We start from the raw sequence: 22923 nt of genomic DNA, 5'->3' as shown, positions 1-22923 counted from the left end.
TGTGAAAGATACCAGTGGAAAAAGCATGAAAATACAGCAAACGCTCTATATGCTGTACATAATGAAGCATCATGCAGATGGTCCTTAGCTATAATATATAGCCAACTAAACTGGTTTCAGTGCTGGAAACAATCTAGTTGCGCAAGAGTAGATTCAGAGCTCATTATCTCATGACAGTGTTGCACTAGCCCAGTTATACAGCTTCTGAACTAACTTGTCCATATAGTGGCACACTGCTGCAGGTGATCATACCCATTCAAGCTATCCTGAAATCAAGAATCTCTGTATTACACACTGTTGCCCAAACACAGCTACAGATATATCTGATAATTATTTAGGAAGGGTGGGGGGAGTCACCTGATGATGACTTTCTGTGTATTGTGGCTGTGATTAGTCTACGTGGCATCTTCTTGCTGGTCTTGATGTAGGGAGATCATGGATTTATTCCACCCTACCTCCCACCTGAGTCATTCCAGTTCACCTTTAATAATTCATACCAGGACAGATTTCCAAGCCATTTCAGGAACAACTCATGTCAGTCATTACAGCTCTTATGCCTCACCCAGACAATRAGGGGGAAAGAACAGAATATGTGTTATTCTGCCTCAGAGGTAACAAAGGTTAGCATCTGGAAATTACGTGCACGTTTGGAACGGTTGGCATGAAGTACTTTGTACTCCTTAGCTGCTGGGCCAGCCCAGGGAGACAGGTACTGTACCACATACTGACTAATACCATGAAGGACTCTATGATTCAAAACCTAAACTGGCTCTTTATTAACAGACTAATTTCCAAAAAAGTTGTTACATTAGAAACCTTCCCGTCATATGCACATTGATTACTTACCAGTGCCTTCTACAGACTCATCACTTTTACAACCTTTGTTTTTCCTGCCAAGTGCCATACAGTATTAAATGAAATACAAGCAGTATTTCACTTTGAACATCTATCAATATGGGGCTCTGAAACATTAACAAACCGTAACTGGGAAAAATATTGACATCCATAACACCTAAGGACTTCAAAAACAAGGCGGCTATTTCTGCACAGAAAAGGCAATGTTTAAACCATAAAGAATGGGAATCATTCCACATTTTTCTCTTTATAATGCAGACCATGCTCTTATCTATCATGGTGGCTTTTGTTCTCTCTATAAAGTGTCAGATGATTTGGGGGGAAATGGAGAGAAACAAAATGAAGGAAAAGTCATTCCAAGTTAAATTCTTATGTGAATCTTACCACTAGGACATCATTGGTAATGAGGTGCTCTGGCGGGCCAGGACTAAAAAGACAGAACCAAAACAAACAAACAAAAGCTTTGTGAGTATCTAGTATTTTCCTTAAATAATAGTTTTATGACCTTTCCTGCTTAGAATTGAGTATGGTTAAGTTAGTGTCAGAATTTGTTTTTGAAAGTCCTAATACTTGATCACCTGCTAAGCACATGAACCACAATGTAGTAGCTAAAAAGAAGACAGGCAAGTCTGACCATAAAAATACCAATGCTTAAAACTACATATTAAGACACAGCAGAACAAAAAAGTATTGGTCTGTGTGGAATCATGTCCTGCCCTTAACAAAAATTACCATCTATAACTTAGGGAAAGCAAAGACTGCTATTAATATACTATGTGCAAATATTTATTAGGAAGGACATTTCTGACTGTTCCAGATTATAATTTGCAACTGGTCACCAAAGAATGGCAAATAAGTATTAGGTCCCACTGTGCTACAAGTATGACCAGAAAACACGCAGGTAAGTAATATAAAGTCTTTGTCCCATACATTTTACTTGGTAAGACCTAGATTTGTCACTGAATGGATGTACCTATTTAATACTGTGAGTAAGCTATAGAGTCTCCTAACAGCACCTCTCATTAAAGCTAATGCTCCAATGGCACTATGTTAAGCACATTTGTAAGTGTTTTCACAGATCYGAAAGGACCATTAAAGTTGTGCAGCTTGACTTTCTGCGAAGCCCAGTGTTTTACCAAGCACTACATCCACCCATGTAACTTCTATCTGAGCTGTAGAATGTATTTAAATGCAAATACCCAGGCTTGACTTCCAAGAATGGAGAATCCCCACCCTGTGCCTTGTAACTTGCACTGTGAAAAATGTTCCTTATTTCTAGTTGGAATTGCCTAATCTAATTTCCAAGCACTGCATCTCATTTTGTCTTTTTTATTCATCTGGCAGTGATTGCTTCCCCATTTGCAGCAGAAGCTTATACCACCTCTTAAGGTTCTCACAGATACACTAAATAGATTTTCAGAATCATTGTGGGGAAAATTAACCAAGAATACTAGTCATTTACTTCAGAACTTTTTTGATTTTTAAGAAGCAGCAGCCCTATTTACAATTCTTGCTTCTAATCATGCAGTTAGTTTTAATTGGACTATATTTCTTTTTTCRTAGTGCTAAGCTCAAATATGTCATATAATGCAGTTATTTTTTCAACTAAACTTGTGATAGCATTTAAAAGTGGGATACAGCTTATTTCATGGGATTTGCTCTCCTCCAGACAATATTGATTATTGCTACTAGCAGGGGACTTATTTTTATTATTTGTTGATTGCATCTTTTGTCAGTTTAACTAAGCATCGCCTAATGGGTGACCTGTCTAATATTGTCTATGTCACCCTATGCATATTTTGTGATAGTAATACAACACAAGTTTTCTGGTCTTTTAGAAACAGCACAGTGTTCAAGGCATTGTTAAATTAATATCAATAGCTTGGAGAGCACCTCTTAACTCTTTCAGGCCTCCTGTGTGCAAGTTACTACATCCTGCCAACGTTACTACATTTCCATGATTAGGATATAGGTGCCAAACAGAAGGCAAGACTTGTATAAGATATACTGAAAGACAGAATTAGCTGGGGAAGTTAAGGTAAAATAAAATTGAAACAGTAATCTCAGCTCACCACTGGAAGGAAGAGACTTAAGAAGTTCCTCTCTCTCAGGTATTACTACTCCCCATCAGATCTATACCTCTCAACTTCATAATTTTACTCACATTTTTTCCACCTTGAATTCCACTTCCAAACATTCCCATTTCTTAGTGCACCTCTCTTTCTAGAAAGAAAAGGGTAAAATAAATATGGCCTATTGGAGGCTGCAATAGTCTGACAGTATAGACATACCTGAAAAACACTGTATTTCCATGGCTGACATCTGTTCTGCTAATATGACCAAAGAAAGCAAGCTGTATGTTACCTCTCTCCAAAGCTGAGATTGCAGTGAAATCACAGACTTGGGAAAGGCGTGTAAGATTAACATTCTCCCCCTGTAGGATGTATAGAACTGAATAGACTTCCAAAACTATAATCAGAGAGGGAAAGCTTAGCTGACACCGAAACATAATAGCATGYTGAAAGAACATGTGCCTGGGTGCTAGACATTGAAGTCCAGCAACAAATGTGACTAATACCAGTGTCATTTCCAGGTACAAACCATTTTAATCACATTCCTACTGAATCCAGCAAAGATAAAGAAGTAGGCAGAAGCACCCGCGACTGAAATGGTTACTGAATTATTATATTCCCCCACAAAAATTTGGCCACTATCTCCCTGGACTCAACAACATTAGGAGTTGGCTTACATATAAAGAATAGGCTAGGTGCCTTGTTGCTAAATATAAGGTAGCATAGGTTTTGTATTTCATTTGCTACATCTTCTCAGTTCTTGGACTCGCTCCCTTCTGGACATTTGCCTTAAATGTTGGTGAATACTTTACATCGTTTTACTGAAACATTTGCCCAGTAATCCTGACCCTATGAGAACTAGAGTGAAGCTGACAAGCTGGATGCCCTGACTCAGGCAAACAGTGGATCAGCGTGAAATGAGGTGAGCAAGCAGTCAGGAAATGTTGCACCCTGGTGATATTTGCCTAGGGAGCCAGCGGCTGAGGAGTGCATGACACCAGCCTGCAGAGTCACTAGGAGGATTTGTTACCAGCTTTCTGCATTTGGGAAGTGGCTCTTTCGGGTATGAACTGTCTCCCATCTGCAATGAGCATGCAGCAGTACCTCAGCCTCTGCTCAGAGATGCCCAGGAGTTGTCACAGAACTATCCCAGCTTTGTTCTCTGAACAAATCTCTTAAAAGAATACGAAAGATGTTAGCAGAATAGGCTTCCCTTTACTATGGGCTAGGGAAATGTGAATCAACTAGAAGGAAACACAACAAGACCATCAACAGGAGAAGCCGAAAGAATCATTTAATTCAAGTAGTAAATAGATTGTCTTCATGTTTTTAATAAAGAGTTGTTGTCTGAGAGGAAATGTCCTTTAAACATGGACAAAGTAGAAGCCAAAAGGTAAAGAAGTTACTTATTGGGAATACAAAAGATAAAAATGACTGTATTTACTGATACTAGCTATTAACTTTTTTGCACCTCACATGGTTTCATAAGAGAGAAGCTGGTTCATTTTCTGACTCTGTGAAGAGAGATTAATGAAGTCATAAGAATCCAACATTTAATGATATCTGATATGATCAGGTATTGATAATGATATCAATATTTAAGGATTTTTTTTTTATGCAGACCCAAACCCCACTTAACATGGGAGCCAATGCAGACAGCAATGTCTTGATGAGCTCTCCCTGAAATTTCAGTCCTTACCTCTGATTTCAAAGCAAATGTCTCACGGACTGTCTTTCCAGGTTTGACTCTAGCAACGTTAAAAAGAACTGTGAACTGCATGTCATCTTTGGTGAGAGGATCTTCATCACACACTGCCAATTCTAAGATGTTCTGGTAGTAGAAGAAAATATGTAAGAACTCTGTCGAGCTGCTACTAAACAGAAACCGAAAAAAAGCTTATAGACTTTTGCAGCTGATTGACTAGCGCAGTGGTAAGAATAAAGGAACCTGTGCTTTCATTCAGGTGTCTGCTAATGTGGGATGCAGTCATTAACTGAACTCAATGATGTTGAGAAACTGATCATGGAATAGAAGACAACTACCTGTAACAGTGAGCTCCCACTATCCCAAGATAGAAAAGACATCACTGCTCTGTGCCACTCTCTGATAACCAGTCCAAAGAACACTTTTTCCAGTTTCTTCATCCCCAAAGTTCTCAAGTATATAGCCTAGGGTAGGATTAATTTGATCAGCTGAAGTCATCACAGTGTAACTTTGTTGTCTGCATCACAGCTRCTCCTCTAACTTTCCCTTACAACTAGTGAAGGGAAAGCTCTTTCTAAATTAACCATCCAAAACAGGCCAAATGAAGTGTGCTAAAGTAGTCCTTCTTTCTCTCTAGGTGACAACAAAGGGAGTCTGGACTAGCTCAGATGTAGTCATTTATTCCACAGATGTCTATAATTAGCTGAGGGGAATGCCACTCAATATGTCTGTTATTTTGTGCTAACCAGCTAGTTGCAAATTCTGTGGCACAAGCATTTTCTTAAGTTACTTAGCACATTTCATCAACAAGGTGTTAAATGAGGACTCCAGCTATTCAAAAGGGTGAATTTTCTGTTTTTTTTACTACCTCAACTTCACTCTGGATCCTAAAGTAGAAAGTCTCATTCCAGACAGGGTYATCAGAATTCTTGATGGTTTTGGTCTGAAGCTTTTCATTTGAAGCAGATGGCAGCCACAAGCGCACATAGCAGTCTGATGCAGTCACTGCAGCAGAAAAATATTAAAAACCTGATGCCAATATTATAGATGAAAAGAAGGGTAAGGCCATGATTCTGGTGACTTTTTTTTTTTTCCTTGATAAGTAAGGAGATAATTGGCTGGAAGCAACCAAGGAGAAGCATCTTACTGTACTATCTCATTCCAGGATAACTACAAAGGGCAAATGCACACGTTCATACACACAAGGCACACTAAAAGCAGTATTTCCCGTGTGAAGGGAAAGAGGTATAAAAGACCCCAGTGAAGGTTCTTCAGGCATATTCCCTGCAATTCCAGCCAACTATGTTTAAAAAGGATTAAYAGAAACTGGAGTTAATTCCAAAAAGGGCTATTAGGATGATCAAAGGAAAGGAGAACATATTTTACAGAGAAGATCAGATGAGACCAGCTTGCTCAGTCTAGTGACATAGACACATGAAGGGGACATGACTGCTGTCTAGAAGGGTTAGATACTGGAGTAGAAAATATGTTGCAGCTAAAGGCCAATGTGGACCCAAGGGTACAAGGGCATGAACTAGTCAGAAATCTTCATATCATTTCCAGCCTAAATTTATTCCTTATTATTAGTGCAGTCAGTTTTTTGAGCAGCCGTCCAGTGCAAATAGTTGGGGTGGGAAAGTACATTTACTTTGTGGAGCTTGACAACGGTGTGAAAGGAAATCTCCAGGGTGATGTCTTTCAGCGCGGGGATCTGGACTTGACTGAAGAAGTCTACTGCAGCCTGAGATGCCTAAATACTTCAGACTGGTATCAAGCAGTGAATAACATTTCCGCACAAGGTTTTGGCAGGAAAGTAGAACAGACCCTTCAATGGAGTAGATAGAAGAGATCACTGAAATTCTTAGAAATACAGGTTTTGTCACCATATAATCTTTTTAATGTCCATCTCTAGATGTTGCTGCATGATACTTCCTACAGAAGTAAAAGAAGCCATTCAGCAGACAGTTACTCAACCAATAAGGAATTCACACTCTCTGGTCTCTCTTGCATCCAGGCTTTGCCCCAGATTCTGCTTAGCTCTGACCAGTAAGATGTGAATAGTCTCAGCTGTAACTCAGATAGCATACTGTGAAGCAATGTTTTTCTGGCTGAACAGGACATTTTTCATTATGGGAATACACAGGCCAGAGGTTTCAAGAGTGTGAAAAAGGCAGCTCAGGGTCTTTGCCCTGGCTGAGGAACCCACAGGAGACATTTGCAAAAATAGCAGCTGAATAGCTGATCCATGATACACCTTTGAGAAGGAATCATAGGAGGCTATGAGAGTGACAGAATGAGTTAAAGAAAGATGAATACAGAAATTATACACAGAAAAGTCCGTTTCACCTGCATGTTCAGCATATATTTAGGGCTGGCTCTGCAGGTGGCTTTCCTTATCCAGAAACTATCAATATAATTTAACGTGACTGGTGATCTGAGGACAACAAACATCCCAAATGACAGCAGATTTTAGAAGGCTTGAAATTCTTTAATTTACCTGTGAGTATGGTGTATAATTGATATATTTTAATAAAAGTTTTCCATATACGTGGACTGTGTGGTGAAATTCCAGTTCATGACATGATTTATACCCATTTTGAACATCAAAAACAAATAATTCAAAGCAGACTTACAGATCTTATTGTCCTCACAAGGTCTACCTTCTCTGCCTTCTCCTACTGGTCCAGCAAAATCATTTGGGAGTCTTGTGTTTTACCAGCTCCCTGAAATGCATTCTAGATAGAGCCCCCAACCTAATGGTACCTCAGGCATTTGATTTAATTATAACCCCGGCATTAGCACTTGTATTGCTTTGCTTTATGTATGTTACTTGTATACCTTTAGAGCTCAGGARTATTACTCATGTTGTATAAACTCTGGAGGTGAAAAAGAAAACAAACAAACAAACCACAACTCACACAGGTCTCTTGACTTGATGTTCTTGGCTTGTATGACTCTTACAGAAAGCATATGGATGGGACAAACCTTCATCTGCAGAAAAAACAAATGCAATGAGTTTATCAGCTCAGGATACAAAAATCATATATATTTTGAATAACACAGGGTACAGTCTGTCCGTGGTGTTTGCCTATTCGAAGTGAGGGAACTAATCTCCCAATCTCCAATATATCACGCTGAGATGACAGCATGATTGTGCAGTGGGCTATTTACTAAATAGCTTGACTAGGCAAAGCCAAAGAGGAAGTTAGGGATTCAGCTAATGCCACGGCAAGCCTCTGCAGTAATCCTAGAGGTGCCTCTTTTCATGCAATCTAGTGCAATCATGGCCACGGTGATGGTTGTACTGCCAATCTGCTGAGAGACCTGTGCCACAGCTGGGTCAAAATTGGGCCTTCGGAAGGCAATGCCAGTAACTTGCAGCTGCCTGTCTCGGTCTAGCATAGTAACGACACAAGGCCAGGACAGCGTAGTTACTAAAGTGCTTTAAAAGCTTCTGACATTGTATCCCAAGCAAGGCTAAATTTTCACAATGCTCCTAAGTAGGCCAAGCTCACTGAGAGGCATCCAGAGGAGTGCACTACTGACTTTGAGTGGTTGGACCACTGGCCCAGCAGAGACCCTTCAGATGAAGAAAAAAGTGCCCTGCTTTGGGGGCATAACATCACAGAATCCCATATCATTAAGTATTTTTAAAAGCAGATAGGACTTTGGATACTTTGGCAATGGAGCTGCTTCACCTCCAGACAGGGGATTTATTTTTACCATAGGCTAGCTATCATTGTAATGCTTATTCCAAGTTACTTGTTCTTAGCTCTAACAAAGAATTAAGCTTCCCAACCTAGGCTGGTCAGATAGTATTTGTCATTTTAAAAAGATGTTCTGAGAAGCCTGAATCTCTCTTTTTTGTCATTCACAGACATGAACATACATGTACAAACATGTAACAATAAAAGTGGGAAAATATTTCCTTTTTCAAATTGCAGCCTTTAAAATTTCTTCTTCATTTTCTGTTGGGTTTTTCATCTGTATTTTTTGCATATTAATACGGTTTGCCAACAATAATAAGCAATAAAAATATACAGTCCTGCTACCACTGATAAATTAAAATAGGTCCACACCATGTTTGAAGTATTTCATTATTTTGAATGGCAGTTAAAGTTAAATACTGACTGAAACACCACATCTCCTTGTCTAAATCAAAGTACCACATTATACTGTAATGAAGTAATTTGAGCTTTGTTTTGAAAGATGGCACCATTTTCCTGACACCAAAATCATCAACTTCAAAGTTACTAAGAGCTGGGGAGGTGGAATTCTCTATAGAAGAACTTACTCAGTTAATCTGAATTTCTTTTAAAATGAGGTAGAGGCTATTAGGCATTTTATCAGAGATGAGAATAGCCTTCATTCAGTTTCATTCAGTTCTGTTTAGAGGTAAATTATATTACATCAAATGAAGATAATTTGGATTTTGAATAAGCATATTCAAAAAAAGTTTAGTATTAAATTTTATGATGTCATTTTTAAAGTTACATCTATTTAAATTCAGATTAATATTCAAGAGTCACCCTAAGCACAGAAACCCTGTTGTTAACTCTACAAAATCAGACAATACTTTGTCTCTTGGCCTTTTAATGTTTGATCGAAACACTTCTTGTGTAAAAATGCAAGATACATTTGTTCTCATGTGACAAGAACTGTTTCTGCTGCATTTTCTTCCTATTTGAAACTGGCATATTTAAAATCTTCTAAATTTAACAGATTATGGACTTTACAAGTTCCTGTTAGGACACTTCCAAATTATTCCAGTTGCCCACTGAAAGAGTTTGACTTGAATTTTCCCATGCAAATGGTTATTTAACGTAGAAGTACTAACTGGAATGCTCAGTCAGCATTCCCAGTGGCTTTCATTAACCTGAAGTATTGGATTATGTATCCAATTACAGCGCTGACTGTTTTTAATTAATATGTTAATTCTGTGTTATTTTGTAATCAATTTCCCCCTTGCTCAATAAAAGCCCAAATCATTCTCAGAATTTGCCTTCACCAGAGAAATGGATATTTGTACACAATTTGCCTTGCACCTTTTGTGATGAAAATTTCATATTTGCTTACAAAAATGACACATTAGCAGCAGTTCATCATCAAAGTACTCTGAATTGTGTTTCATGTCATCTTTTTTCATCCTCTCTGATTAGGCTCATTCCTCCTCCCTTCCCTTTCAGCAGCAATCAGTGCCTCACTGAAACATGTGAACATTCATCTGCCAAAAGAAACATCATCAAAGATGACTGTTCATTACTTCTGATTTGGTGCAGCATAGTCCYTGTGCTGTTGCAGGGTAGAAGTCTAACTGGTTCAGATGGGTAAATGGGGCATAACAAACCCTATGGACTGTGCAAATGCCCAAGGGAAGCCAGAAGTCATCCAGCTCCTAAGGCTGCAATTACTCCAGTCTGGGGTAACTGTGTTCAAAACTGGGCCAACGCTTTTTCCATGAGAAAAAGCCTGGACTCATTTTCTTTTACAATAGTCCAGAAGAGCCTATTGGGGTCTGGTTGGGTGGTCTAGAATAACAACTTTGCACAAAAGGTGCTGGCTGACCAGAACAAGCTTTAGAAAAAAAATAATTGTGGTTAGAGATAGCATTTGCTATTTTCATAACATGAAAAGCAATGTGTAGTATCATAATTAATGCAAATGGATAAGCACAGGCACCGTATGTGGACAGCTCTCATGACAGTCTTGCAGCTGTACTGTTCTTGCTCATTTTAGCTCACTTCCCTGTGTGCACCATCATTTCCTGCATAGACACAGAGTGTGACACAACCCCTCTGTAAACACCCAGAATCAAATACAGCTTTCCAAGAAGCACATCATTCTGGTTTTGCCTAGAAATACAATCACCCATTTTTGCCTGAAAATTAATAGCGGCACACTGAGGCCAACAGCAGAGCGCAGGATTCAGCTACCTGTTTATATTTGTATCCTAGATGATAACTCGCCAGACCAATAAATACTGACATGTCCAAAGTCCCAAAGAGTAGGCTAAAAAATGCAGAAAAAAAATCTTTTCACTGGATTGCATTTATCACTTAGCTACTTTTCTGTACTCTCAAAGCAAGTTGTGGGGAGGACATTTCAGGTCTAAAATACAGAAAATTTATTAAACAGGAAATGAAACACGGGTCCCCAGCATGGCAGAATCCTCACAGTTGCATCAAAGTTTAAAGAAACTGAAAATTCACATCCATTGCCAAGATCTCAATTGTTATAATGATATTCATTTGCTGGCCTATGTCTGGCTTCCGGAGAATAGTCATATACCTGTCAACTCCAAGAGGACATAGAATTAACTCTCTCTTCTGTTTACAGGCAGTTAGTCACTTCAAGGTTTCATCCCCAAAACACAGCTTCGAGAGCATGTGAGCTTCCTGAAGGTCATTAATAATGAAGAGCCTACCGAAACTGTCTTTGGATGGCAGTGGAAGAAGCAGAACCTAACTACAGCTCACACTCTTGATTCCACCCCTTACTGCCTCTCATGCTGCTCCTAGAATGAGGTCTCCTGACTACCTTCACTAGTAATTTATTCTTCTAGGGGAGTAGTTTCTGCAAAGCCTGGAAACCTGGGAACCTCCTCCCAGCACCACCTTTTCAAGCTCTTGTTTTTAAAAAAGTCCTTGCTTTGTACATGTTGGAAGCCTAACTGGAATCTCAGCATTTCACTTCCCCCCCATGAAACCTAAGCAAATCGCTGAGCAGAGTGGGATAACACCAGGTTTTTATACAGAGTTTGCTCTCAGTGTAAATAACTTTAGGGACATCACTCAGCTTTATCAGTATCTTTAGGCATGAATTATTACTTCCTTTCATGCATTGCTGTTTTTTTTTCCTCCAATGCTGTACAGGAAGAAATGTTCAATATCTTATATACAGGATCTTACACCAAATGTAATCATTTTCTTATCATTTCTTCTATTTTAGATACTGAGGAATTGGTTCACCCACAACTCGGAGGCAATTTACCAAATTAAGATTAAATCTATAAGCTTTCCAAACCAAAAAAAAAAGAAAAGAAAAAAAGAACCTTCATGAACAGCCTGGTTCCAAAATCCTCTCTTCCACATAGATTCTTAAATAGTTAACATGGGCTGAGTTTATTAGCCCTTTTATCAGTGAGAATACTGCTAGCAGCTTGTCCTTCCACCCAGCTGCCTGTTTTTATTAAAATTAGAAGTATATGAAGTTCTGGGGACTTTTGCTTTTCTTTTAGCTTTGGCTGAAATTGGCAGTGATTTCAAAGTTAGTGAGAGAGACAGATGGTGGGAAAAGAGACTGACCGAAGAAATACACAAAACCAGGAAAGGGGATAGAAAGAGAGAGCATGACCATTTCCTAGGGAATGACAACTATCCAAAATCTTATTATTGGAAGTTGAACAGTCTGTTAGTAAAAAATATTTCCTTTACAAATATTTACTTTAATTTCCTGTTATTACTGATGAATTGTTTCAAGAGTCATCATGGATTTGGGATGCATGYCCTCTTCATATTCTACCAGTCTTTTCACACATATGAGTGGCTAGGGGCTACGGCTTTACTTAGACAGAATTTCTGAGTATTTTACCACCTAACAATTTTTCCATAGCTCATAAAACTGCTGAAGACTGATTACTCTTGTCTGAGCAGAAGAAAAGGTGCTGTCATGAATATCAAAAGCATTCCTAACAAGTTGTAAATTAATTTTGCCCATCACTGCCATGCTAACTTGCCAGCCTTTTTAAACAAACAAACAAAAAAACTGAGAGACTTTTAGTAGGCCTTCCTATGGAGTACAAAGTATTCATGCTTTCTAAACAACTCACTTTTTTGATTTAAAAGGAAAAAGAAAAACACAAAACCACTATCCTCTGACTTCTGTCCTTATTTTCCAGCTTATGCATACTGAAAAATGCATTTGCCTGACAGAATGACATAGCTACCTGTATTATTGCATGAATATACTTCTTTGGGAACAGAAACTTTCTGACTCAAAGCCATGCTTGTACTCTAACCTTTTGGCTGTGTTGCCTACTACCCAATAGTTTGCGTATACTCATGGCATAGCAGTTGCAGCATTAGAATGAAATGCAAAAACTTTGTGTTTTACCTGTAACAGAGACTTWCTAGATTAACTTGTATATAAGCTGTCTACCCATCTCTTAGATCTAGAGTTATCTTAATAGATATAATATAGATATATAATTTGGATAGATAATATTTATATCTAAGACAGAGAGATAGTTCAAGATACTAAGAGACAGGTAAATAGATTAGATACAAATTTTAGCCAGAGAGTATATTACATATATAATTTACATTCTTTGTCTTGAGCACCCAATGTTTGAATATTTTTATCTATCCTTCAAGCTGTCTATTCAAATTACTGGTATTTTCCTGCATCTTTAATTTTACCTGCAAAGATTTCTGTGGCGTTAAGTACAGTAAATATTCTTTAGTCTTAATGATTAATTACTCCATAAGCCACAGTATGTAACACTGTTTTTCACCATATTTAAAACCCATGAAAAAACATTTTTTTTTCATTTGCTGTAAAATTTGACATAAGGTTTGATACATGAAGAGTGGCTAGTTTATAAATAATTCAAATCCTGCACTTCAGACATTGCATCCATTTTTTAAAGGTACACATGAGAAAATAACTCACAGCCAATAATTCTGTTCATTTATACTAAAAACTATCACTTAAAACCTCTGAATGGAACTTACTATTGGAAAACTCAAGTCCAGACATGATTTACTTCCACTAGGATTGCAGATGCTGTAAACATTACATTAAAGATAGCTAAAATCAGCCAAAAACCTCATTAGAACTCCCCCTGCAGCTAAAGCAACATAAGTGGTGCTTTGCTGCTAGAAAAAGCTGTTTATTTTTTYTAGGTGGGGCAAGCAAAGAACATATGCTATGCTGAGGAAAACATGCAGTAGGGCTAAAGCGTTTTCATTTTACAGTGAGGTAAACTCATCAAGACCAGCCCCCAATTCCTTCCTGGTGTTAAGCCCAGCATGTATACCTCACGATAAAAGAAAAGGGCCATGCTTTCACTGAGGCTAGCTCGCATATTAGCTACCCTGAGATAAAGGGGGAAAAAATAAATTTGCGAAGTTCAAGATGACCCTGCTGCATTGCACCACCAGCAGTTCATCTCTGCACCTCAACAGACGCAAAGTAGTAGGAGTTTGCTCGTGAGAACTGGAACAGGGAGTTCCCACAAGGTGTTGGGCCACAGCAAAGAGCACAGCTGCAATCTCTTACCTTGGCTGGTGGGCTCCCCATGACATGCAAGTTGGCAACAGCAATAGAAAACCCAATTTGGTTAACAGATCTGTTGGCTGACAAACACACTCACGGCTTGTTGTTACTGCTGAAACAACCTGAAGGACACATATAATTTATACAGGCTCTGAGCTCCACCCTCTGCCTCCTCTGTGTGGAGGAGAGAGTCTGCGTACATCTGAGACAGAGAGATCTGCAATGTCAGAGGTGAGAGGAAAGCTGCAGTTATCACAGCTTTGCCTGTCACTTTATCACCTCTCACAATTTATTATTATCCCAATACTACCTTGTCAGGTTTACAGGTGGATGCTGCCACGTTCAGAAAGTCTCCCTCCTCCTCCCATCTCTTCCACATAGTCAGTAACTGTTTAGTTCTTCCACAAAGTACACTACTCCAGAGAAAAAAGGGAAGGGACAGCTGAATCTCACCTATTAAAATTTCGAGTGGAAGGCCAATCCACTTCTGAAGGCTCTTTTCAGCCCTTTTTACAATGAGGACTTGTTTTAATATATTGGTGGGAACCTTTCTGCTAAACAGTAAACCAAGCTTTCTTATTTTGCAGTACCTAATGGAAGAGATGACTGCCTGGCCAACGCAGGGGTACTAGTGGAGGGAATGCTGCATACCTTCTGGGTTGTTCCTTCTGCCGACTTCTTATAAGAAGAACATGACAACTTAACATCTCCCAGCTTCCCATCCTATGACCCCATCAGCTTGCTGGTGACAGTGGTGAGTCCTGAGGCATCCTCTAGAGAAGCCACGGGCACAGCTTCTTCCACCTTTCCCATGCCTAGCTGGCAGATAATCTGTGTAGTGCCTGTTAGGACACTACTTCAGACGATCTGTTCTAGCTGTACCTTAATCCACACTTACAACCTCTTGTTGGATGTCCTGCAAATCCAGTCTCAGAAATGGCCTGGAGGGCACCATGAACTTGCAGTAAGATGTGTCCATTTTCTCCCCATGAGCATAGCAAGATCAGCCACAAGAAGAGATATGGCCAAACCTCACCACACCACCAGTGGACTGGGTGTTCTGACGGGAGGGGAGAGGGTCAAGAGTTAATTTTGGTTGAATAGTGGTTCTGAGTTTGATTTTTGGTGAGAAAAAAAGAAAATGAAATGTAACCAAAACAATTATTTAAGAAAATTAGTTTACCTCAAATCTTTTGACTTTAGGTTTTTCCTTAAACTATGGATTCACCTTTAAATTTTATTTAAAGGCATTTCCCATTAAAAACTGTCATCAGTTGAAAATCAGTTCTAGTCTCATGCTCCTGGGTTCATGCAAGTAACAACTCACAGCTTAAATAGACATTTTTAAAAAGAGACTGATGTGACTGGCAATGTAGCCACCATGCTACAGAGCACAGGACTGCATGCAGGATTGGCCAAGCAGCAGGGTTAGAACCTGAGTGCTTGGTTAGGTTATCTTTGAAATAGCAAGAAAAAAAGAAATATAGCTATCTTAAATAAATCTCTGCTGTGTATGCACTGCAGATTGAAGGACAGCATAAAGCCCCTAGTAAAATGAGCCAAACTCATTAGAAAGCAAGCTGAGGACATTCAGAGCAGTTAACCACAGATTCTCATGCTCCTGCAGTATCATTGCTTAGTCAGGCATGTTTACAGGTGCAGTCAAGACTGCAGTGCAAGCATTCTTCACCATGCTTCCTTGCACACAAGAGCCTTCAGCATCCAATTTTCAGAGGTACAAAAAAAGCAAAGGAAAAGCTCTTATTTAGAGAGGAGTTTTGATTTTCCCCCTCCATATTACTGGTGCAGCTTTGATTACAGGTTCTGCTGTTGTAGCTAAATTGAGAGACCAAAATAGTAGGCTGAAAATGTACCTCCTAAAAAGAAAGCAAATGGAAAAACAGCTGGAGAAAAGTGAATTCCACTCAAAGAGGAGTATGTCTGCCTGGAAACGGAGCAACAAATTAAACATGGAACAGCTGCAGCAAGGAGACCCAGACTTTAATGGAACAGGAAAGAATAAAAAAATCTCCCAAAGTGCCCTCAACTCAAGGTGCAAAAGTTATTTTGGAGAGCTATGGGACTAATTTTTCCAACAGCCCCTCTAAAAAGTTAATGTTTCCAGTAAATCAGCATGGCCAAAATACATAAAGCATTTTGTGTTGCTTGTCAACAAGCACACTGACAAGTACCACATACATTTCTGTCTCGACATGAGGGAGATGGGCTAGGTGATGTCAGGCCTAACTATAGATCCAAGAAAGGTATAGGATGTGGAAAGTGAAGAAAAGAAAGTCAGCTGCCTAAAGAAAGGACAAATCTAAAGGGTTAAACCTAAAGCAATGAAACCATAACACAATGCATTAGAGAACTAGCCAAACAGGAGGCAATATCTTCAAGGGGGTACAGAAAGTGCTTTCCCTCCCCTTTTAATAGGTAGGACCTAATCATCCTGAGCTTATATTAATGGAGTTGTTAGATTCAGAAAATATAACACTGTATCTGTGGTTACAATTGGAAAAATGCTCTTCAGGGGATGCTAAAAAGATTCTAAGGGTTAATTAACCTAGTGTCATTCTCCCCTTTATAACTGAGTCTTATTTCTTTTCTGAATTAGTGTTAATAAAGCACTGGAAAGAAGCTAAGAGGGGAAAAAAAAGGCATAAACAGATATACCAAACCACACAGATTAAATTGCTTCATATACTACCTGATGGTACTCAGACAATACATACCAGAGACAGTATGAAACAAAATCAGAATGGAAGGAAAGCAATCCCATGCTGTTCCCAGCATGCAGAAAATAAAAGTTAATTAATACAGTGTTCTGCTTTATGCAACTTACCCAGTGGGCTGCTCATTAACAGCCCCTTACAAAAAGCTACTCACAGTCACAGTTAAGCTGCCAGAAACCAAACAGTAGTGTGACAGCAACTCTAAATGGCTGTCATTTGTATCATCTTACTGCTGGCATAAACTGAAAAACTAACTGGGACAGAGCTTACAAAAGGTACTGAAGACTCATTGGTTGGAGTTCATTATTTATCCCAGCAATGGCAATAGCACAGCAAAATTTCATACAAACATGTTTTGGCTTTGGTGTACAAAGAATGCACTCAGTGCAGCGTTGTCTTCCGAGTCTTTCCATGGTTGATCCCAAAGGCTTCTCAAGCAAGGATGGTAATTACTGGAATACTCATCTCCTAAGATTTTGTTTGAGAATATTTGTTTATTTATCTCATGAAAGCTGTTAAGTAGAGCTGAGTAATGGATCTTTCCAGGGCTAGATGCATCTACATCATTGAGGGGACAGAGGTGGGGGACTGCACAGTTTTGCAAAGACTGTTCATAGCACCAGGCAGTGACAATGGAAGACGACAGCCACTTTCTCTTTGGCTCATAAATCAGCTCCTGCTATGTTCAGTTCAGTGGTTGGGTTAGGAAAATGAACGTAATCTGAGAAAATAATTGGATGTAGTCAAATTCAAACCAAAAGTTTTCAAAATATTCTGAGAAATTGGGACAAAAGCCACTTTTCTCTCTAGCTCACCCCCAAACTGTTTTGTTTTCCACATATATGTTATTTTACCATTGTGAGAAAACATCCAAACAAGCTAACAAAAAACCTTTATTAAAATATATATCAGTTGTTCAATTGAACATTGCCATGGTGAAACTGGAAGTTGAAAAGCAAAGCCTCAAGAAATGCTGGATTTATTAGGGGCCTTTCCAAACCGAAACATTTAATTTTGAAATAAAAATCTTTCAAATATTCAGGGTTCACACACGCACACACACACACTGTTTTTCGAGCAAAACAACACAGCTAATTTGAAATTATTTTAGATCTTTGAATACTTTGCAATCATCCTTTTTTCAGTATACCTAAGGTTAATTTGAACAAAATGCTGAGCTGTCTTTCTGAATAGTAGCCAGGTGATAGCAGCATTAGTAAATGAACACTCTTTCTGGTTATCAAGAACTAAACCTGTTTCAGAAAAGTAAAAGGTGTTATATCCTCTTACCCATCTCCTGAACCACTGCAATCTTAAATGAAGATATGATACAGTAAAGCCAGTATCACTTGCTCTTTATCCTGCCCAGGGTAAAAGAGCTAGTAATTTCCTGAGGTACTTGCAGGTGTGGGTGTAGATGTGGCAAGATGGTGATCTTTGCAGCTTCAAGATGGGAGGAAACTGTTGATTACTTATCTGGGTTATCTGAGGACTGGAGTGCTATCTTTCCAAGACATGTTGATGTAAAGCCATGTTTTGAAACTCATTGTGTTTATGTTTAGAAATTGTTCTTATTCTTTTATTTTAAACCAAGAGATTGCAGAGCACCTAATTGAAATAATTGAGAAAGACTTTTCAATGTAATTCCACTCAAGCCAGTTTCTGAGACATTTATCTTCAGATCTTACTCAAATAGTCTGGCACTGATGTCAGTAGGAAATTGCTTGAGTAAAGGCTTCAGAAGAGTTAAGTAAGTATTACACTTCACCACTTGGCTGACAGGAAGAATTGATTTATGGTTACGGTATTTGTTTCAGACTATCAAGAGAAGGGTTTCTTAGTTCTTCACAACCCCTTGTATTATTTGAATAGTCACTTTTTTAGAATCAAGAGAATAACACTTGTTTTCTCCTATTGTTTCTCAGTCTACATAAGTTCTGTGGGACAAGACCTACTAACAAAATGTTTGCTACTCTTTGTTGTTATGCTGTGTGAGAGTAAGTAAAAAGCAAGGCTACTATGATAGTATGACACACATAGCAGTATTTCCTTTCTAACCCTGTTGCTGTGTAACAGCTGAATCCTGATGGCCTCATTTAACCCTTACTCAGCCAAAGCTTCCAGTAAGATCTGAATGTGATTTTATTCAAGGTTTTACATATTTGGAATAAAGACAGGATGGAATCTGAGCACAGCCCTTAGACGCTGGCCCAGAAAGGGCTAGAAGATATACAAGAATTTATTTCAAAATTTATGCAAGTCATCAAGGGTTCAACTCCCTTACTCCCAGCAGTAACTTGCTCTCCAAACAGTCCCCCAAAATTAGCAAGACTAAGGACAGTAGCATCTATTCTCAGTAAGTTATTCTGTATGTTAGTATAGTTAATGGCTAGAGCTTTTAAATAAAGCTGGCAACAGYCAAACTATGTCCTAGTTTGGAAGACTTCAGTGAAGTGTAAATTTAAGAAAACCACTCACACCTGAGCACAGAGGCAAGGCAAAGAAATACAGAAACACAGCCAGTTTAGGGTGGTCTGAATATATCAAAGTGCATCAGCAGTAGCTCTAGAAACACTTCCAAGGTAGGCATGCCAGTCACAAAGAAGCAACTATTGGCACAGGATCATTGCTAAATATCTGAAAATGCTCAAGTCTGAAAGATATTTGAGGGTGAAGTTTCATGTTGCAGTAAAACAGATGTAACAATTAGTTAGTACCAAATGGGGAGGTCTTCTTCCCATCCCAGTCCCAAGCTTACAGAGTTCTGCCCCTATTTACAGTATTGGCTCTGGCACCTCTGGCCAATTGCTGAGCTGATTTGAGGTGCTAATTAATAGAAAATTATACTTTTTCTTTTTCTGAGGACTTAGGAGGACTACACTTCCTTAGTGGCAGGTAGCCATTGGATTAGCTTAGCTGTAATATAAAAACTTACTTTGAGTTCAGCAGTGGGAATCTCACCAAGAGCAAATACCATAACCCATGAGATCTGCCTAAAGCATCAAGACTCATAAGAAAATGAATATCAGAGGCGGAAAAGACATTAGACAATCCAGGGCACACCCCTGCAAGTGGATCATTATAATTCATTATCCCCAGTATCAGAAAGCAGTGGAGCTTTTCACTTCCTCTTTGGATGGTTTATCTAAAGCTACTTCAAGGCTGTCAAAATTGGAAACTGAATTTTTCCCTTCCTTCATTTATGTTCATTACTGTGCCTTTTTTTTTTTTTTTTTTTTTTGAAAATGATACGGCGACCACCGAGATCAACGGAGTTTTTTTTACAGAATATCTAGACATCAACCAAGCTATGGGAACAATTTAAAACATAATAATCAGATTTTGACTGAAGCTATTAACTCTGGGAGTTAATTTCTGACAGCAGAAGACTATCTCATGAGGACTTCATGGGCTCTACAGAGTCATGTGGATTTTAATACAAAAGCTCCTTCTGCACTGATACCTATCCCTGGGGAAAAATATTTCTGATGAAAAAAAATCTTCATTTAGCTACAGATCTGTGGCTGTTATTCTAGTTCCTTTGTGCCGTTCTTGTGACAAAAAGAAGTCACAAAATTTTTCTAATGGTGCAACTGGGGATTCACTTTGCTGAGAGCACTCTCAGCTTTATCCCAGTAGTATGAAAGCAGCTTTCTGTCACCTTCTCCCTTAGCCTAGTGTAGAAGGCAGACCAGTGTGAGCAGAGAGCCTGGCACCTGAAATGCACTGAGCTTTTCAATTAGTCTCAGGGAAGCTACTCTAACGTCTGCCAAGGCAGAATCATCCATGGAGCCTGATTCTGTCTCTGAATGCCTCTTTGCATGCATATTAAGTCTGTTTTATTTTTTTTAACTGTTCTGGCAGCACTTAAAACATAACACTTGACTGCAATTTTACATGTTCTCATTCTAGTAGAAAAAAGTAGTTTTTCACAGGCACAGATTTTTTTTTTTTAACTTCTTAATTCATATAATATCCTGGGGGTTCTGAAGCTCCTAAGATTTTTGTACAATGCTTCTTGAAACCTGAGAATCCACAATAGTCCTGAACTCCTACCAAAGTCAACAGAAATTTATAGCCTCCAGCATCTCAGTGAGGTAGGACATTTTTAACTTTAGGCCTCCAATGTTGATGGTTTATGTAGCAGGTGAGGCACAATATGGCCAATGTGCCAGAAAATTTTCATGTAGGTCAAGAGTCTGTTTGGAGCAGAACATTAAAACACTTATACTGCCTCCTTTGACAGAAGATCTAGAATTATGTGCCAAAGGTCTAAAATTAGATCTTCTTGGTCTAATTGACCAGGGAGAGTCCAGACTGGAAGAGATGCATTCACTGAGAGACTCCAGCTTCCAAAGGTTGGGATCTTATGGAAGACTAGGTTTCAAATGGTGACCGATCCCATAAACATCTGTAGGAATCAAGCCTCACCCACAGCCTACTGATGCAGCAGAGGATAAACCAGTAATGGTGCCTTCTCTGCAACATGTGCAGTTTGTACTCTGAAATCTCTCCCCATACAATAGATACATTGCAAAGTAGCAGAGACCCTTGCCTTCTATGATTCAAACCCACTAATTGCTGATCTTCCCCAAAGCGTACTCACACACATAGTGAACACATTTGTCAGCCAAGTACTAGCAAGCAAGTTGTCAACCACAAAAAGCCAAAATGTCCCGTGACTTGCCTGCACCATTGCTGGGAACTGGAATGTTCATCCCACAGAGGAAATAATGTTGCCACACTTCCCCTCACCCTTCCCCAAAAGGTTTCACTCACATATATAACAATCACACAAAAAAAAGATTTTGAAAATTCTGGGCTGATGCCTCACTTTATATGACAGGACCCCACCTACACAGCTGTTTTGCTCTCATCTGGGTGCCCAGGCAGTCCAAGAACTGGGCAGGCTATGAGATATGAACCTAAGGGATGTAGCAAACTGGAAGCAAAGGAATTGGCCAACAGCTGAAGGATATCTAAGGGGCAGCTCATTCAATTGCTGACTAGCCTAGGGGTTAGCTGCCAGTAACTGGGAGAAGCCAGCAGTGTCACAGGATCGCAGAATGGTGGGTAGCCAGTGAAACAGGCCAGGTGGGTTTGCAAGGTCTACGCCAGCATGACAACTTTCCAAGCAGGTTTCCATGAAGCTGGAGAACTAGCCAACCCAGCAATTCAGAATCCAATCAACATTTTCAGAAGCAGAAGTGTTGCATCATAAAATTTATGATCACTTCCTCACGCATACTAAAATGGTGAATGGGAAGTACCTAGCTGTTGCTAACACACCTCATATTTATTCCTCCTCCTCAGACTTGATACACAAACAGCTGACAACATGGACAGATATGTGAAACATGGAATGCATTGTGCAACAACTGTGTGCTTTTGCTTACAGGAAAAAGAGGAGAGAAGAAATGAAAATAAAAATGGTAATGCAGCCCCCTCCCCCCTTTTGAATGCTCCTCGACTCTGCCATAGACTCTCTGTACATCTCAGGCAAATTAGTGAGCAATTTGTACAGTGAAATGAAAGCAGCTACAACTAGTTCACCTGAGACCTGGGAAACTGGAACATCTTAGGGGAAAGACAAAGTAGAAATTCAAAGAATAATTACCATGATTCTATCTTTACAGAATATTATAGGCCCTTCTTCCAGATAACCGTCATTTGAGCACCTCATTTTTGGACACCTTTTCATTTATAAATCCAAACATTGTATATTGGTGCTATTAATGTCCTGAGAAATTTAGTGTATTTCCCAGTAAATATCTGTATCATGGAGATATCATTACACAGATGGTCTAGAGAGCACCAAAATATGCAGCAGCAATGGCACGGGTCATAAATGTGTCTCATCCACTGAACACGTACTTGAAGATGCTTTTTGTTCCACATAAGACATTGTCTAGCCTTATATGGCTCTGAATCAAGTTAAATGAATGGTTGTATTACATTATTACAGATGCAGCTAGCTGTTGTTCGCTTGTCTCCAGCAAAACAACCTTGAAGTCTGTGGGGAAGAACCTGGGAGTCAGAAAGTTAATTAATGGTTTTACTTGGCATCAGAGACTGTCTGTGAAAAGCAGTGTCCAAAGCAGTTTAATTTTCATTCAATATACCCATGCACTAGAAAGTCTTATTAATGACTTCACCAGAATAAGTTATAGTGTCCATTGCAAAACCAAGAAACAAAGGTACTGTAAAGCTGATTGGTGCTTTCCTAAATGTGAACGGATGGTTATAGCTGTCTATTAACAACTCCTTTTGTAGTTTACAT

General features: G+C 39.1%; 1 protein-coding gene across 1 annotated transcript in view; it reads right to left on the bottom strand.

Annotated features, from left to right (window-relative positions):
* Positions 1 to 22923, bottom strand: part of LOC112964026 (cytosolic phospholipase A2 beta-like) — a 44850-nt gene that overhangs the window by 16669 nt on the left and 5258 nt on the right. Inside the window, exons 2-7 of the mRNA XM_026061611.1 lie at positions 7551 to 7623; positions 6281 to 6457; positions 5501 to 5637; positions 4627 to 4758; positions 3020 to 3078; positions 1240 to 1282 (exon numbers count right to left, since the gene is read on the bottom strand). Coding sequence (XP_025917396.1) covers positions 1240 to 1282; positions 3020 to 3078; positions 4627 to 4758; positions 5501 to 5637; positions 6281 to 6457; positions 7551 to 7623 — 621 coding nt within the window. The remainder of the gene's footprint in view (positions 1 to 1239; positions 1283 to 3019; positions 3079 to 4626; positions 4759 to 5500; positions 5638 to 6280; positions 6458 to 7550; positions 7624 to 22923) is intronic.

The sequence above is a fragment of the Apteryx rowi genome, unplaced genomic scaffold (genome assembly GCF_003343035.1).
Source record: "Apteryx rowi isolate R43461 unplaced genomic scaffold, aptRow1 scaffold_183, whole genome shotgun sequence".
Classification (NCBI taxonomy): Eukaryota; Metazoa; Chordata; class Aves; order Apterygiformes; family Apterygidae; genus Apteryx; species Apteryx rowi.
This window is presented reverse-complemented; position numbering and strand designations above follow the sequence as displayed.